Source organism: Ruditapes philippinarum, unplaced genomic scaffold (genome assembly GCF_026571515.1).
Source record: "Ruditapes philippinarum isolate M1 unplaced genomic scaffold, ASM2657151v2 ctg211_1_1_1_1, whole genome shotgun sequence".
NCBI lineage: Eukaryota > Metazoa > Mollusca > Bivalvia > Venerida > Veneridae > Ruditapes > Ruditapes philippinarum.
In genome coordinates, this window is record NW_026852000.1 from 357,684 (window position 1) to 375,463 (window position 17,780).

Consider the following 17,780-nt stretch of genomic DNA (forward strand, 5'->3'; position numbering starts at 1 on the left):
TTTTTATCCGGGACCTGCTGACATCACCGGCTTTGACTCTGGACAGCTGCTGGCCTGACCTTTGCTACTGGCAAAGGTATATCACTTCCGGTCACTTCTCATGCACAGTGTACAGTTACTTTGTAAAAAAAAAGCCACATAAAGGAGAGACCAAACATGACCTGTATAGTAAAGTGGCCTTTATTTGGAGGAAACTCTGCTCTTTCTTTAATTCAGCAATGAAGGACTGTGGAATAGTGACTTTTATTTACTTTAAGTAATTTTAACTGGGGAAGCGATTACCTCTACATAAAGAAAATATATTTATATATGTACACATGTATGTCTATTTAAAGGATATGTTCTTATATAATTATGTTAATTAACTGTTATATCGTTTAAAATTATACATGTACTGTAACGATCTATCATATATTTTATTGTTGCATTTTATGCAAAGGATAATGTGTCTTCATTTACAAAAAAATGTGCGTCAGTGTGCGTGCGTGTGTGCGTGCAAGCGCGGTTGTTTGATCAAACCGAAACAATATGTTGACAAAAAACATGTAATATCTAATATATTTGAGGGTATTAATGTGTCGAGTACAGACCACAAATGCCAGTTTCCGGTCAAGTGGATATATAATATATATATCAAAAGACGTTTATAACAACGGATTACATGTAATTAATTATGTTACGTCTATACCGTTTTACAATTGATTTTAATCCTTTGTTTGTATGTAATTGGAGAAATTGAAATCGCTTTCACAACGACGAAATAAATGTCAATATATACACAACATTTTTAGATATACTTTTCAATGCCTTTTGACATTGATATATGATCATAAATACTGTATTAATATATCGTCATTTTAAAATTTATAACAGGTTTTGAATTTTTATTTGACAAGAAAGATATATCAATAATAAACCATTTTGTTTTCGTTTTCTTCACGAAGTTTAAGTTTATATATTCTATACTAAAATAGTTTTAAAGATAACATAGTATCAAATTCAAGCTGTAGTATATAGTATTTCTGGAATGAATACCTTCCACTAAATAAATTTAAAAAAAAACTTAATTGTTTAATCGTAATAGTTTTAAAAAAGAGAACATGAGGTCTTTCTCACCAGAAAAGCTGGAAAGTCGCCATGACCTTAACTAAAACTTTTAATCGTAAATCTTTGTTGAAGACTGCACCACACTCCATACATGTGTTTTATTATTTTAATTAATAAATTCTTTAATTAACGTTCAAAGTGTTAACAAGCTTTCAACTAAATAATACGCATTAGGTGTGTTTATTATTTTGTTCTTATTAAAGTAGCTGAAAGTACCTTTCTGGATTTTATTTTCAAGAAAATTAGTGGGTTTTTTTTTTCAATTAATAAGCTATAAGAAAACCGGTATGCTAGGAGCATATGTTAAAAGATCAGGAATTTCTCACAAATAATATTCACTAGAGTACAATTTTATTCTTTTGTAATATAAAATAGTTACAATGGCTATATGCATATACGAATATTAACATGCATAATCCCATGAACAATCAGCCATTTTTTTGGTACATGGTCACTTATGTGTTACTCGCTGATAAGAAAAATAAAACTTTTGAAATAGCTAAATAAAGTTCTTTAATGTTAAACAATAAACTACATAACAAATCAAGAAGGTGCAAATGTTAGAAAGTACATGTTGATAAAAAAAGATTAGTACGTTATTAAAACAGAGGATATTAAATTTTGTTTAGAGTTCATACAAGAGTTCATACAAGAGGTTCATACAAGAGTTTATACAATACTGGTACTACGGAACCACGAACAATTCGCTGAAATTATTTGAAAATCAGTTTAGACATTTTTATTGTTCCAGCATCACTTTTTTATTTAATCTGCTTGATAAACTCAACCTGAAATAGAGAAAATCATATATGAAATACAGAAAATCATATATAAATGTACCTACCTCAAACTTTATCAAAGATAGGCAAAGTAGTATAAGAGTTTCAAGGAAATTTTATTCTGAATAATATAAATAACTATTACATCAAAAGTTATTGAATTTTGTATCTTATCCGCCATTAGAATATCAAGATTTGTCAAATCGTGTCGTTTTTACAAATGATGATAAATTTGAAAAGAGATTTTTTAAGAAAGCGTTTTAAACTTCCAACTCAATCTGCAACAATAACTTTCTATTTAATTCATGAAAATAAAAAGATTGTGAATAAATAATTGTGACTACACAGATAATGATAATGTAATATGCGTAACTGCTCGTAAAAGTAACAATATGTTGAAGTACACGTGTTGTTCGTAAAGATGACAATATGCTGAGATATACGCGTTTTTCGTAGAGATGATTTTTTTTAAATTAACGCGTTGTTCGTAGAGATGAAGATTTATTGAGATATATGTGCTGTTTGTAGAGATGAAAATTTATTGAGATATACGTGTTATTGTTAGAGATGAAAATTTATTGAGATTCACGCGTTATTCGTAGAGATGAAGATTTATTGAGATATACGTGTTGTTTGTAGAGATGAAAAATTATTGAGATATACGTGTTGTTTTTAGAGATGAAGATTTATTGAGATACTTGTGTTGTTTGTAGAGATGAAAATTTATTGAGATATACTGTTATTTGTAGAGATGAAGATTTATTGAGATATTTGTAATGTTTGTAGAGATGAAGATTTATTAAAATATACCTGTTTTTTGTAGAGATGAAGATTTATTGAGATATACGTGTTGTTTTTAGAGATGAAAATTTATTGAGATTCATGCGTTGTTCGTAGAGATGAAGATTTATTGAGATATACGTGTTGTTTGTAGAGATGAAAATTTATTGAGATATACATGTTGTTTGTAGAGATGAAGATTTATTGAGATACTTGTGTTGTTTGTAGAGATGAAAATTTATTGAGATATACGTGTTATTTGTAGAGATGAAGATTTATTGAGATATTTGTAATGTTTGTAGAGATGAAGATTTATTAAAATATACCTGTTTTTTGTAGAGATGAAGATTTATTGAGATAAACTGTTGTTCGTAGAGATGAAGATTTATTAAAATATACCTGTTATTTGTAGAGATGAAGATTTATTGAGATATTTGTAATGTTTGTAGAGATTATGAGGTTATCACATATTGTGGAGTACGGTAGAATCAATATTTATTTAACAATGTCTAAAGACTTTTTTATTCAACCACTTATTTTACCACGAGTTTTATAAACTGAAAATCAAGTGAGGCCGAGTACAATATGAATCTGATATAAATTTCTATGGACTCGAAAAATGAAAACGAGGCTAAATTGGATCCAATTATGATTGCTATTGAAACAGCACTGGTGCAAACGTTGGAAGTTAATTGATTACTAGTAATTGATAACATTTAAGGTGGAAATAAAATGATTTACTGAGATATATTTACACATGTTTTTCGTGGAGATGACAATCTACTAAAATATACATAATGTCTTACTAATATCTGCCTTGCTGCCTTTGCCTTCGTCTGTAAATGATAAATAATAATTAAACAATATTTAAAACAAAATCAACCGAAAATTAAATTAAATTACAAGCTGTGTATTTAAATTGTTTACACAATTATGGTAAAATTGAATTATTTATAAACGTTTAAATTTTTGAAAGAAACTGCCTTTTAAATCAAAATGCATAATGCATAACAAATATATACTTTACTTTAAAAGGGAATGACTGATTTGTAAGCTGATAAAGAAATTACATTGTATATATACACATGAAAATTTACTAAAGCATATCAATCACTTAAAACGTAATAACGTCTTTATGACGTCATAAAGTACCTCGATTTCTTTTTTAGTTTACGTTGTTGTTTACGTCGTCTTCCAACACTGCCTTTGCCATGTGCATAATCTAATGGTAACACCGTGAACGAAGTCTCCATTCCTTCCATCGCATGAGCGGCCACGTGACAATGGAATAGCCACGTGCCTGTATTATATCCGAGCATTTCAACAGTCTCATATGTTCCTGCAAATACTTCTAGCACGTCCCTTTTTAACATCAATGATGTTTTACGAAGATAGAGCTGACCGTGGTAGTGAACAGTATGTATGTCCTCAACCGAGCCAAGTCCAAATACGTACCAAGCGGAATGCTCATTTACACTGAATACAAGACCCTTTAAATTGCCGTAAATAAAGCCGTTGATAGTATGCATAATGTTACTTTCAACAAAATCTGGGTCATCTATTGATATTGGAGGAACGCTTGCAAAGTTAGTTTGTCTATAATTACTCAGATTCTCGTCATAAATGATAAATCCTGTAGCAAACTCTTTTGTAACACCGTCCATTCTACTTCCACTAGAATTTAAGATACCTGCTTTGCAAACAACGAACGGACCAACCAATCCGCTATATGTATCATTCTTTGGTTTGACTCTAGAGACGTACAGGGATCCTACACAGTTTGGCTGTGTCGGTGTTGGTCCTGATCTTTCAGGAATGTAGTAAGTATAAACGTTCGTCTGTCCGGGTAAAGTCGCCGGTGCGTTTGATATAGATGAACCGTCCTTAAAAACAACATTCCTCGGAATAATGTTGTACGGATATGATGCTAGATTTTTAAATACAATTTCGATCGTGTCACCAACGTTACCGCGGATAAATGGTCCAAGTATTCCGAGATGTAACTCGTCGTCTGCTCTTGCCTTCAATGTAGTAAACGTATGGTCCGTGAATTCCCTGTACACGGCTTTCATGTACCTTGTCCCAAGGTATGGAGGATCCGTGCGAACATAAATGTACCCTTTACTGAAATGTAAGAAATAGTTACCTGTCAACAAAAAAGTGCATGCTTACTGGTTTCCTAGCAGTTTCCGGTCCCTTGCAGTTTTCCCGCCCCTTTATCATTTTGCCAAGTACAGTCTAATTTTCCAGAAGGGCATCTATGTTACGTCATCAAATCAGCGAGACACATTTGTTTTCTATGCATCACAGCAGTTAAAATACTACAGTGGTTTATATATTTTGAAGTTTTGCCTGTTGTTTAAAGTTAGCATAGAGAACTTGCGACATCAAAAAATAAGGAATACCAGGGGAATTCTAATTGAATGCCCATGCGCAATAACTGAGACCCTTTTCCAATAAAATAAAAAATTTGGAACAATATATTTGCAGACGACACGGAAAAGGTTGTAAAGTTCTATTTCTTTGATAAAATCATCTTAACATTTGTTACTGGTACTGAATTATATTCAAAATAAAATAGTCTGAAAAACTGCTTTGAAATTTTGAATAAATGTGAAAAGGTGTTACATCAGAGATGTAGATAACATGTTATCAATGTCTCTGGTTACATTCATGCCTATATTCTTATTAAAAAGTAAAACGTAAAGTAAAAGAGCAGCATTGAAAAGATGGTGATGCTGGACAGGTACCTAACTTTGTTTTGTCAATGTTATGTACTCGTCCGTAGACCGATCTTATTTCTTTGTTAAAAAAATGAGATTTGGGGCTGGAAACTACTAGAAAACCAGAGGGGGGACAACGTAAAGGATGGATTATTTTGTTTTGTGTTCAAAGAGTGATTAACATGTTTCATGACAATGAACGCTGCAAAACTTATGCGTTAGTAAATGATAAAATTTATGCTTTATTTAATTATACTCATGCGTTAGATGATAATTCAATGCGGCTTCCGTAAAACATTATTTTATTAATTTTGGATTATATTTTATGACAGGGTGTCATTATTGAAGAGAATGGACATCTTGTTAAACAACATATCTATAATTTTTGACCAACTTAGATATATCCGATAAGATTATAAACAATTCATACTAACTCCTTTATGACAAAATGTATATGCTCACCAGCCTTATGTTATAAAACCTTTTCTGACCTTCAATTCAAATTTCAGGGTTTCTATTGGTCAGTTTGCATTCTGTACCGGTTACTGTCCAATCAAATGCTTTGAAGAAATATTTTTATATGCTGTACTCACCTGATTGTAATTCAAGCTCTCTTTTCAACGTTTTATGACCAGTTTATAAAATAGGTATATTTTAAATAGAAAACATACAATTTATTTTCGATTTGCATACAAAATACAAACAGCTTACTGATCTGGGTTAAGAAGGCTCGAACCATCAATAGGATCAATTTTAACAGGGGCATAATCCCAGTGCTGTTCTATTGCTGCAATTAATATAATACCGCCTCACTATACCGGATACAACAGGTGCTCGTCCACGAGGTGGCGGTATATTCGCAATTTTGGGTTGTCGCCCTTGAATCCTTGCACGCCCTCCATATCGTGAGTTGGCCATGTTTTGTAATAGTTGATCTGGACATGTGGAGACACTATACCAAGTGTATAGTCCCTCTGATTCAAACCCAAGCTGACCATCTCGTAGGAGTAGTGTACCTTAAAAACAGACATACCTAAAAGTGTTCGTATATGACAAAATCAAGAAAACAGACAAGTAAAATATTCGACATGAATTCATGCATTAAAGAGACTCCAACCGGTTTTTAATATGACGAGACTCGAAATATTTCTCCGAGATTAAATTTTGTATACCAATTTATAAAAGTCTGTGCTCAAAAATTCTGGTATTTCCCGCATCCCGTTTTTTCACGATGTGCAAAATGACCAAAGAATGAAAAGAATTTTAACGATTTTTTATTTTTATCAGACTAACAATTGCACACAAATAGATTTTCAATTTATGTCTGCATGTTTCTTTGTTATCCTTTGCAGAGTTTTCCATTTGAAGTGTGTAAAGGGCCGAAATGTTGCGATTGATAAAAATAGACAATTAAAGTTTATTTTTCTAAATTTCATCTGTTTTTGTTAATAGTCAATCAAATGACACCATTTTTTACATTTTGAATTAGTGTAATGACATTCGACACGGATATACTAAGAGTTTAAACCTGTTTGATCTGGTATCATAGTGACAGTCTGTCCAACACCCGGAAATACGGACGCTGTGTCTAGATTGCGGTTGTCAAATTTGAAGTTGTTACCCTCGAAACTAAAATGATGATGGTCCACCTGGCCACCTAGTCCGTACATGTGCCAGTTTACATGTTCACCTTGACACATCTCCAAACCGTCAAGAGATCCAAATGTTCTACCGTTAATGGCTGTAGAAATAAAATTAAACCTGTTGTGTTAGTTAATAAATAAATAAATAAATAAATAAATAAATAAATAAATTTTAAGAGACATATACTTCAAAGACGGTCTGTCAATACTTTAAGAAGCTAGAAGCTATTGCTTAGAAAGGCCATCAAGCAACAAACTAAAATCTTTGTCTGGGCGTTGCCATTGTGAGACAAAGACTCTTGTTGTTACTGAGAAATGTTGCCATGGAGAGGTTGAACTTTTGTAAAATCTTACTTTGAGAAGATTCGATTCTGTTGGTTGTATACGTACCATTTAAATCAGGTCTAGACCATTTACACATTCAAAATCATTTGAATTGTGCAAAAATGTCTCAAACATAAAGAAACGCTAAATAACAATTTCAAATTTTACTTTAAGGCTTTTTTCTATGAGCCGCAATATATAGGTCCTTTGATATGATTCAGTACTTATATATTAAACAGAAACATATTATAGATATAACAGATATATTAAACAGAATTGACTGAAGGGTCGTGAATGTTTAGTAGAAAAAAGAAAAACTACCTCTCATTTTGTTTGATAGTTGAAAGTCTGGATCATTCTTGTCAACCAAGTGTTGCTCGTTAGTAAATCTCTGAATATTTTCATCAATGTACCACGACTTGTTTTCATCTATCACCATCCAGTTTAAGTAGAACTCACGATCTACACCAATCTTTAAATAATTATATACATTAGTGAACAATTTAACATATCTATGTACATGACGTAATTATATAAATAGCGTGCAAGGGACATTCGCTGTGTACATATAAGCATATAACTGTTCAATAAGATTTATTTAAACTTTGTTTGGTCTTAAAATATGATAACAGAAACTTTTGAAGTCGGCATGCAGTCTTATTTCAGAGTAATCTGCCCTTAGAATTTGAATGTATCCAATCAAGGGATACATGTACGTGCATACGAAGTTTTTCACTATTCCTCCTACTACAAGATGTCGGGTAAATCGAACAAAGTACACGGAAGTATTTGACTAGAATTATCAGAAGACTGACGGAAAGGGCCGAAAAGTTACGATCGAGTGGTCCTCCTGGACTTCGCTACACAGAACGTAGTCAATCAAATTAGGCGTTCGGATTTCCGGAAATATTCGGAGCATTCCGATGACAGGTTGAATACCACCAATTTATTCGTTTCTGTTTACGGTATAAAATACCTGCAATAACTTATTCACGAAGTGCAAGAAAGATCTGGTATACATGTTCAGTAAACATGCTAGCTTGACAAAATTCTCACCTGTTTACCATCAGACGATAATGTTCCACGTTTACAAACTAGAAGTGGTCCAAACAGTCCTGAATATATGTCCCTAGTAAAATCTACAGCCGAGTGATATATATACGTCACGCAATTCGTATTTAGATCCGTCGGTTCGCCGTTAACGTAAAACGCGTATGGTCTTCTTGTACCAGGGGAAACTACCGCTCCGCTCATCGCAGGATCTTAAATAGGAAATCGAAAAAGTTTTTAAAAAATAAAAATTTATATGCATGCATTGTATAAAAAATTTCAAACACGTTTTATAACATGTATCTTACACATATGTATCAATATAGCTTGAAATACATGCATGCCTATATATATGTTACTTATTTTCTGTACGTTTTTTCAACATTTGTTGTCACCAGAGACATAAATATCTCTGTTGTCACTGATAAATTCATACAATCTTAGAAACTACCAGTCCCTCCATGAAAAGTACTTTTTCACTACGAACGGTCATAATTCTTACCGTTTCTAACATTCTTGTATAAAGCCCCTTCTTTATACTTGGTCATGGCAACGCCGTTCGCTAGAAAAGAATACGGCCTCGACGCGTTGTTCATAACTAACACCTCAACGTAGTCGCCAACTTCAACTTTTATAGGCGGGCCAGATAACCCATGATGTAACTCACGAAACCCGTTCTCTTTCCGTACATTAAAGGACGGGTCCTCGTATTCAACAAACATAGCCTTTTTATAAACCGATCCTATACGTTGATTCCCTCCTTGGATAAACCTTGATGCACCACTGACAATTGAAAGAAAATCATTATTTTATCATTTATCGATATATTAGATCATAATGTTTTGGAAATTAGAAATATTCATCTTATGTCCTTATCACGTAAGTCTCTCAATACCTCTTCATGAATCGAATCGTACTAATGTCGGTTAATATCGTTATTATCCGGAATCCACTTTCGCCTTCATTCGGCAGTTTTCGTATTTACCCATTTTAGTGCAAGAGGAATTTGAAGACACCAAGATGGAAGCTTTAATGTCAGTTATCCTTGCTTTAATGTATATATGCAACATGAAAAAACAAACGGCAGAATACGGGAAACAATCGGGCCATGAGCAAACATACAAGCTGTCTTTAGCAGTATGGCAGTCTACAGTATAACCTTAGCAAATTGAAATAGTGAAATGCTCTGGAATTTATGTTTACTGAAAATAGTTTATCCACACAGAAAGAAGATAGCAAATTGCCTAAAATAGTGTTTTATTTAATATTCGAGGCTAAAAGTAAGGATTTTCATCTTTTCTCCAGAAATCGGGTTTCTAATAATGTCAGGGATTGTTTTATTTTTTCTCAAAAAGTTTATAAATAATGAATTACATGAATTTTGCGGAGTTTCAATCTGCTGTGGTACAAGGGTGACGAGCGGCTGACCCAACTGGACTGCTAGATTGCTAACTTCACAAACAAAATAAGCATGATTTTGTTGTTATAAATGAAATCATAGTATTGAAATAGAAACGAAAACATGTAATAAATATTTTACCGCTTTTGTTTGTTCATTTTAACATAAAAAGTAAAAAAAAGAGAAAACTTTTTTTCTTAAAATGGAAAAAAACAAAACAAAACAATATGGAATATCACACTGTTCACACTAGCAGACTATTCTTTTAACGCACTAGATTCGTCGCGGAATGAGAGAAAAAAAAAACATCGTCTTACGGAATTGCATTCACATCAACATCCGGTGCATAGTCCCACAATACTTCTTCTATAGCTATATAATATCGTCTGGTCACTGTCGGGTGTATAACTACTGCTGGTGTAAACATGACCTCGTTAGGAGGCGGCGGACAATATCTTACATCTAAAAATGCCTGCATTCCCTCTGAAACATACTAATATTACACAGCAAAACAAAGCAAAGAGAGCAATGGCATGTACACTGGTACTTTAATATACTTCTATACCAAACCCATCGTCGGAACCCACGGTAAGCATTCCGTATATACTGCATTTCATACATATATACGGTAAGTAGCCGGGGTTGTCGAGGATGTACCATACCCAACTTGGAATAAAAAGAGGTGCATTTCCTACGCTCCCTTCGCAGTTCACTGAAACATTCGACCGATGCGCAGGAAAGTATGCATTTCCAAGAACCTCCCAATAGCCTACAATAACTAGTACATGTAAAATTATACTATATTAGAATATGGCGCTCGAAGTACAAAAACTGTTTTACAAAATAATTATGTAACCTGTTTGTTGTTCAAGTCGACTGTAGAAATATATCATGCGCAAATGAAAATGATTTGTCTCCAGTAATAGAGAAACATTATATGCTTTACAATTTAGTATAAAAGAAATAAATGCCACGAATTACGTATTTCACTGAAAACAAAACTTCAAAACTTTCAAATATAGGTCAAAATTTGCAGTCGACATACCATCATAATGTTCCTGATTTCTACAGTAAAGTAACCAGCGTCCTTGGTTGATAGGTGTCATATAACCGGAGTAAACACTTGCTGGGTGCAATACCGCCGTGTCTGTTCTATAACAAATTTGATAAAAAAGTGTCAGTAATCAACTATTTTGTGCTTAAAGTGAGCATTGTCCTAAAAGATATTGTCAGTAACCTTCTACATATTGCTAAATCACTAATATCTTCAAAAATAATGTCCAAAGTCAGTGATCACGTGCAAAACATAGTCTAACTCAGCATTTTCCTTAAAATTATGTCAGTTATTCTGTAAAACACATGATCTACGTCATAAAAAATGCCGATTACTATGTGTAACAAATGGTTTAGTCATTGTTGTCCTTAAAACCAGCGTGGCTGATCCTTGTGTAACAATAGTCAAAATATCATCCGTAAAACAATACGAGTGATAATGCGCAATATATGGCATCAGTCAATGCTATAACTGATACTATCTTAATATTATAAAAAATTTATAGGGCATCAAATTGCAACTCTATTTAATTATACAGCTTATATGACGCTTATAATAACTGTTCGTGTGTTATATATGTGCAAAAAGAAGATGTTATAATTAACAATAGAGAAGTTACCGCTTCTTTTCTATGATCATGGTCTGTCCGTTCGCGTGTATTGTATGTATACCATCATTGATAGACATAAAATACCACACAACATTCTCTCCTTCACATACTGTATAGTCTGGTAAATTCCCATACAAATACCCGTTGATGTGTGGCATTTTGTTACTTTCAGCAAAGTCATCGTCACCAGTTTCCTATTCAAATAAAACTTTAAGATGTGTATTTGATGTTCAAACAATTTTTTTTTAACAGCAAAACATGTTAATTTAATCAATAAAATACATATTCTTACAGAAACTTAGAAACTATTCTCAGGAATTATGCCCTAATGATTACTGACATAGTCATAATTGAGGCGGCAAAAACTATCCTTATCCTGTTTGTCTTAACCCTGACTTCCGGTAGATTGATGAACTATTCGCCGTCCTTTTTTCGGTATTTGCCGGACAGATAATCCGGCATTTTGACTTTTTTAACATAAAAATCTTGTATCACGAATATGTTTTTTTATTTGTTTTTCAGGAAACCCCAGGAATGTTTTTTCTTTAAAATAAAGATCTAAAAAGCAATTTATGTCAAATCATAAACTGTTGTTGATGGTGTTTGTTTCGTAACTTATTATCAAACATCATTTACCTTGAGGGTTTGGCACAATGTGGGGTTTCCACATTTAGATACATGTTGGTCGGCATACAAGTTATTATTTTCGTCTGCTATATCCGCGTACAAGAAGAATTCTTTATCTACATCTTTCCTATTGCCGTGTATATCAAGAACTCCTTCAAAGAGTAAAATGATACAGTGTATGTATTTTGGTGCTAGAATTCTCATTTCAAAAAAAAATGAAAATAATAATAATAATTAAGTTTGAACCTACCAGTTGACAGAGACTACACTGAGGATTTTATGGGGCATTTTTGCATGGCGGGATGGAAAATATTTTTTTTTCAAGATTTGTGTACCATTTGAAAAAGGTCTAGACCAATATCTTGTACGCAAAATTTCAGATCACTCACTTTCCAGTTTCATTCTGCAAAATGAGCCAACATTTAAAAGCGTTCAAACAATTAATAACTCAAACGGGATAAGAATATACAACCAAATCGATGTTCAATTAAAATCTGAGTAATTTTCACTTTTTAAAATTTTTTTGCATGTTTTTTTTTTCATTTCAAGAATCCATTTGATCTATAAAAGAATTTCTAATTTAATGTTCTTTGGCTTTTTGACCTCAATGGAGCAATATATGTCAAAATCTGATAAGATTCCCATCAAATAATAATAATTATAATAATGATGATGATGATGTTGATTATACCAGTTTGGATAATGTGCAAAAAAAAGATAAACAAGTTTGTTTGACATTATTTCCTACTACCACGGGGAATAAATTTTTTTTTAAATGATTTTACCTTTTTTACAAATAAGTCCCACACCAAAAAGACCAGTGTCTACATCTTTAGCGGCCAAAGTGTGTGAGTGATAGGTAAAAGCGTAACAGTTATCATCTTGCTCAGTAGGCGCATGCATTCTAGACGCGTTCCAAATGTAGGTGGCGCTACCACCAGGAGGAATGGCGTCATCTAATTTGTCGATCCCACTTGTTCCATCGAGATAAAGAGCCCCTTAAATTGTATATAAACATTATAAATGCTGTTTCTTTCTTATTCTTTTATGACAAATTGCCCGAAGACAAAATCGAAATTTCAGACACTTCATGTTTTTGTACGAAATCATATAAACATGCAAAATCCGCACAAAGTTCAGTTGACGTAATAACTTAAAAGTTCTTTCTTAAATTTCGTAGACATTTTGAAAGTGGTGCTATCATGTAGAAAATTTCGCGTGCATGTCAAGTCACGTGATTACCAAAGTAGATTAATGAAACTTTGTAATAATACCATATTATGTAAAAAATATTAAGACAACGCATCAATACCATAGAGAGCAAATCAGCTTAAACTCGTGCGTTATTTGATGTTATACTTTACATGTCTACGTTTTGTCTTAAGATGGTGAATTAAGTTATATAAAAACTTATTCTGATGAATGGTATTTACTAGCTGTAAACGTGCAGTCCTTAGATTTATGTGTTCAATTTACATAATATTTCCATTAAATTGACAATGATACAAGCAAACTTTGAATTTCTTGTGGTTGAGAATGATGCACAATGCTATATAACCCATAAAATATGCTAATGTTTACTCATGACTATTAATTATAAAATACTGTTCACATTCATACATTACGCCACTGATTGCACGTACAACGCACGTACAGCAAAAAAGTGCACTGGTAAACCGCTGATCCCCGACCCAAACCTTTTTTTTTGGATTTTTAAGTCGAATCTTGCCTTTATTTTGCACAATTTGATAAAATTGTGAAATTCTGCAATTTCTCTTTAACGTAGGCATTAATTATTAATTAATGTGGTAATCAAATAAACCAGTGATGCAATACAGTCTGAATGCTGTTTTTGCTATATTTGCATAAACCTATTAGGAAACATTTTAGTTTTTGTTGTCTTATCCAAAGATTATATTCAGTCATGCTTAAACAGGCTGTTACATACAGCCTTGTCCGGTTTCACATACTTCCGGTATCACAGTTGGTGAGAATATTAGAATTATTTTTACACAATTGACAAAGTGAAGAAATACAAAACATATGAACGGTAACGTGGTTACAAGAAAAAAAACACTTATGCTTAAAAGAAAGTCAAAAGATCAAAAGGAAGTCAAAAGATCTACCTTCGTTTGATTTATTGTATTGAAAACCATGAGGATGAACGCTGAAGTTACTTCCGGTCGCACGGTTACGGAAGTGGATGAAAACGACGTCATCAACCTCGGCCTTTATGAGTGGTCCTACAAAACCCGCCCATTGGGGTCTTACAACTTGTTGAGTAAAAGTAGCATCTGTATACCCGCGATAGATCGCCTTTTTATAAATACTACCAATTCTGTCAGGACCAGATCGTGTCTTCTTTATGAAGTTCCTATATCAACAAAAATCATGTTTATTTGTCACAAAGATGGTTTTACAATGCAATGAATGTTTGCGTTTACATTTCATGAAGAGTAATGACTCCTGAATTGAATTATATTTTTTTACTTATAGATTATCAAAATTTACGGCACTTGAAAGCATAAGAGAGTTCAAACAATACAACAAAAAAGAGAACAAACATGGCACTCATAACCGAAAAAGCGAATGACGAAGATGACTCAGTGAACTTAAAGCATTGTGGATTTTACAAATATATATTTTTTATCATTACTACATATTAAAGTCTGAACCTTTGATATTTTATGGAGTCTAAAATAGCTATGACTGATACATGTACTTGTGTCTTTCACGTGTATTTAATAACTACAAATTAGAAGATGAAACTCATCACCTTATTCCTGTCGATTACAGAGTGTACATTTTTTTCAGTTTTAATACCAAAATAATGACGTTCCTGCATTCGAAGCGCTAAATTTTCAAAGGATAATACCTTCATTCGAACAGTAGGAAAACTGGAAATTCAGTTAATTTTTTGAAAGTTTCTTTTTCTTCTTCTTCTTCTTTTATTTTTTTTATTTTCATTGATTTTATTGATTTTTTTTTTGGTATCAGTTAATTTTTAACTAATCATGTTATATCTGTTTCAACATTTGATATTGTATTCGATTTTTATGCGCATGCCAAATTGAAGGTTGCATCGACAAATACCTCAATCACATGTATTTTCTCTTTAGTATACAATTCATTACTTTATTTCGATCCCCATGTACCGTTGCAAGTTCTGCCTTACATGTATATTGTAATTTTAACAGAAACAAATACTTATCAAACCGCTATAAGTTCGATCCACCATTATTATTATTATTATTATTATTATTATTATTATTATTATTATTATTACAAATAATGTTATAAAATTATTCAATTTATTATAGTTTATTGTACATATTTCAGTTTACTTAGAAATTCATGAGAGAGAAACAATAAACCTACTCCATTTCATTTGTGACGAAGTTCTGCCCAGATGGTACATAATTCCAATCCACTTCCTCTGCCATAATATAATAATGCCGCTCCATTCCAGCCACCGACGTAACACCGAAAATAAGAACTAAAATTTGTGAAACACACATCGTATTATTATAATAAACCTATGACATCTAACAAAGTTTCAATCCGTGTTGGTAAGGCGATTACATTTGTGATGTTTGCCTCTTTATTCTTGATTTGTAATAAGACATGGTGCATACATTATAATGTTTTTATAAAAACAAAAACATCAAAAAGCAGTCTTCTCAACAAACCTTTGAAAATGTCCAGCAAAATTGTTTATATTCTATTTGTACGTCATGTACTCGTACTTATATAAAACTTCAGTTAACTTTTTCTGGCGTTCTTCTCAGAATATGATTTTAAAGCTGAATAAAAAATATGGAGGACATGAAAAGAGCCAGTTCCTCTCATTTAATGTTCATTGCCAAGAAAGAGACCGACAAAAATACCAACTTTATTGTTCAAGGTTGGAGATTCAACATTCCACCTATATCCCTTAGTATAAGCACACATAGTTGCTCTTGCCTTGAGAAATATAATTATCTCAGTGTGGATTTTTTTAATTTTATGCTTTTCAGTGGATTACTGATTTATCCGTGAAAATTATATTTGATAATTTCAAAGTGAAACTTATCAAAATATAATTTCACACTTTTCAATGACGAAACTACTTTTTTAAGATTTACCCCATGTGGTACCTCAATTTTATTTTTGCTGACAATTCTGACAATGTCAGGCTGTTTAAAGAAAAGCAAAGCTGAAATTGATAAATAACTTAAATGTCAAAAGTAATAAAAAGAAGAAAACTTACGTCTATTCATTCAAATTCTAATCACCAAATTTCGTCTCTACATTTTTTTGTTTCATTTTTACAGTCTGAAAAATACATCCCTTCCAAATGCAAAACTGCTCTTGATGACATTTGGGCATATTGAAGTATCCTACGAGCAATAACTGCCGTATGCTTTATGAAAACTTGAAAAGCAATAACAGCCATCAGCCGAAGAATAAGTAAACAACCCAGCGTTCCTGAGCCAGCCTTTGAAGTTTTCCATTTTCCTTGCTGCTTTTTGAATGTTTTCACATCTGTCAACACTTATTTTTTGTCGTTTACAATCCTCAAATAAGTTATCTTTCTTTTAAAAAGGGGTATGACTAACAAATCCAAATGATATCCCTCTGAATCAATCACAATTATTTTCGTCCAGTGAAATACACAACTTTAAAAAATGGCTGCCGCTTACATTTACAAAGCCAGGTCTAATATAAATTCGCAGAAAGTAGCAAAACTATGGATGGGTAGTTGGCATTTTTCTCGTACAAGAATTGTTTGTTTTTATTATTAAAACAAGCGATCATTTATATTTTTTCTAATAAAATGAATAATATCACCGTCATTTAACGTTTATTGTCGAACTTATTTTTCAGCTCATGACTTTTTGTATTAAATGAGAAATTCCGACTAAATGGTGCTCTCAATGGGGAAAACAGATTTTGATATTAATGTTAATATTATGGAAATTTCGTTTTAACTTGTTTTTAAACATAAAATAAAAAGAAAATTTAATTGTTTGTTGTTTAAGGTGTAATTTATTTCATCTCGTGAACTTCAAAAGCAGTATTTTCACTCGTGGCTACGCCACTCGTGAGAATACTGTTTTTAAAGCCCACCCGATGAAATAAAATTTCATCTTACACACAAACAAACAAATATCCTCTATATCATTAAATCAGTTTAACAAAGTCCTTTATAAGTGTCATTGGGGTAGTTTTAAGAAAATCGACTTTAAAGTTTTGACCATGAATAATTGATTGCAGCGTTTTGTTGTAGGGTTGAGTCCAAGTTATTCCAATTTAAAGTTTTAAATGCCGAAATTCCGGGTTAGGGGATAAAACCTTGTTTTATTTCCACGTGACGACATTTGTGCATTCTGATTGAACACATTTCTGACATAGGTCTTTGAATTTTTTTAGTGTATATACATTTTGGACATAGACCTTTTTAGTACATGTATTGACAATAACCTCAGATAGAAAAGATAAAACCCTATAAATACGTGTCTAAATAAAGTTCTATATGTGGACACAGAACCTTGTACACAAATTCCACATAGCCCTAGCTTAGCTCGCCGACTGGGAAAATTGGACATAGAGCTTCGTAACACTAAAAGTTTCTATAAATTGCATCTGGACCTTTGTAATAGAGACAGTAACTCGAGATAGAATAGAAAAAGAGCAATATAGAT

General features: G+C 32.4%; 1 protein-coding gene across 1 annotated transcript; it reads right to left on the reverse strand.

Annotated features, from left to right (window-relative positions):
- Positions 1-1,603: 1,603 nt before the first annotated feature.
- On the reverse strand, positions 1,604-15,722 carry LOC132745507 (ferroxidase HEPHL1-like). The gene is made up of 15 exons (XM_060734461.1): positions 15,475-15,722; positions 14,223-14,470; positions 12,882-13,094; positions 12,106-12,248; positions 11,479-11,663; positions 10,851-10,957; positions 10,123-10,288; positions 8,909-9,189; positions 8,413-8,618; positions 7,678-7,828; positions 6,918-7,130; positions 6,148-6,405; positions 3,819-4,812; positions 3,473-3,502; positions 1,604-1,895 (listed from the first exon to the last, which is right to left on the reverse strand). Coding segments are annotated over exons 1-15 (3,336 nt in total). The 5' UTR covers positions 15,615-15,722; the 3' UTR covers positions 1,604-1,894.
- Positions 15,723-17,780: the final 2,058 nt, after the last annotated feature.

Bases quoted from the DNA above. Each gene is read 5' to 3' on its own strand.
- LOC132745507 (XM_060734461.1), bottom strand. From the start codon at position 15,614: ATGTGTGTTTCACAAATTTTAGTTCTTATTTTCGGTGTTACGTCGGTG. The intron at 10,958-11,478 runs GTAACTTCTCTA...AATTTGTTATAG, and splicing joins ATGATCATAGAAAAGAAGCG to AACAGACACGGCGGTATTGC. The intron at 10,289-10,850 runs GTATGTCGACTG...AGTATGTTTCAG, and splicing joins AAATCAGGAACATTATGATG to AGGGAATGCAGGCATTTTTA.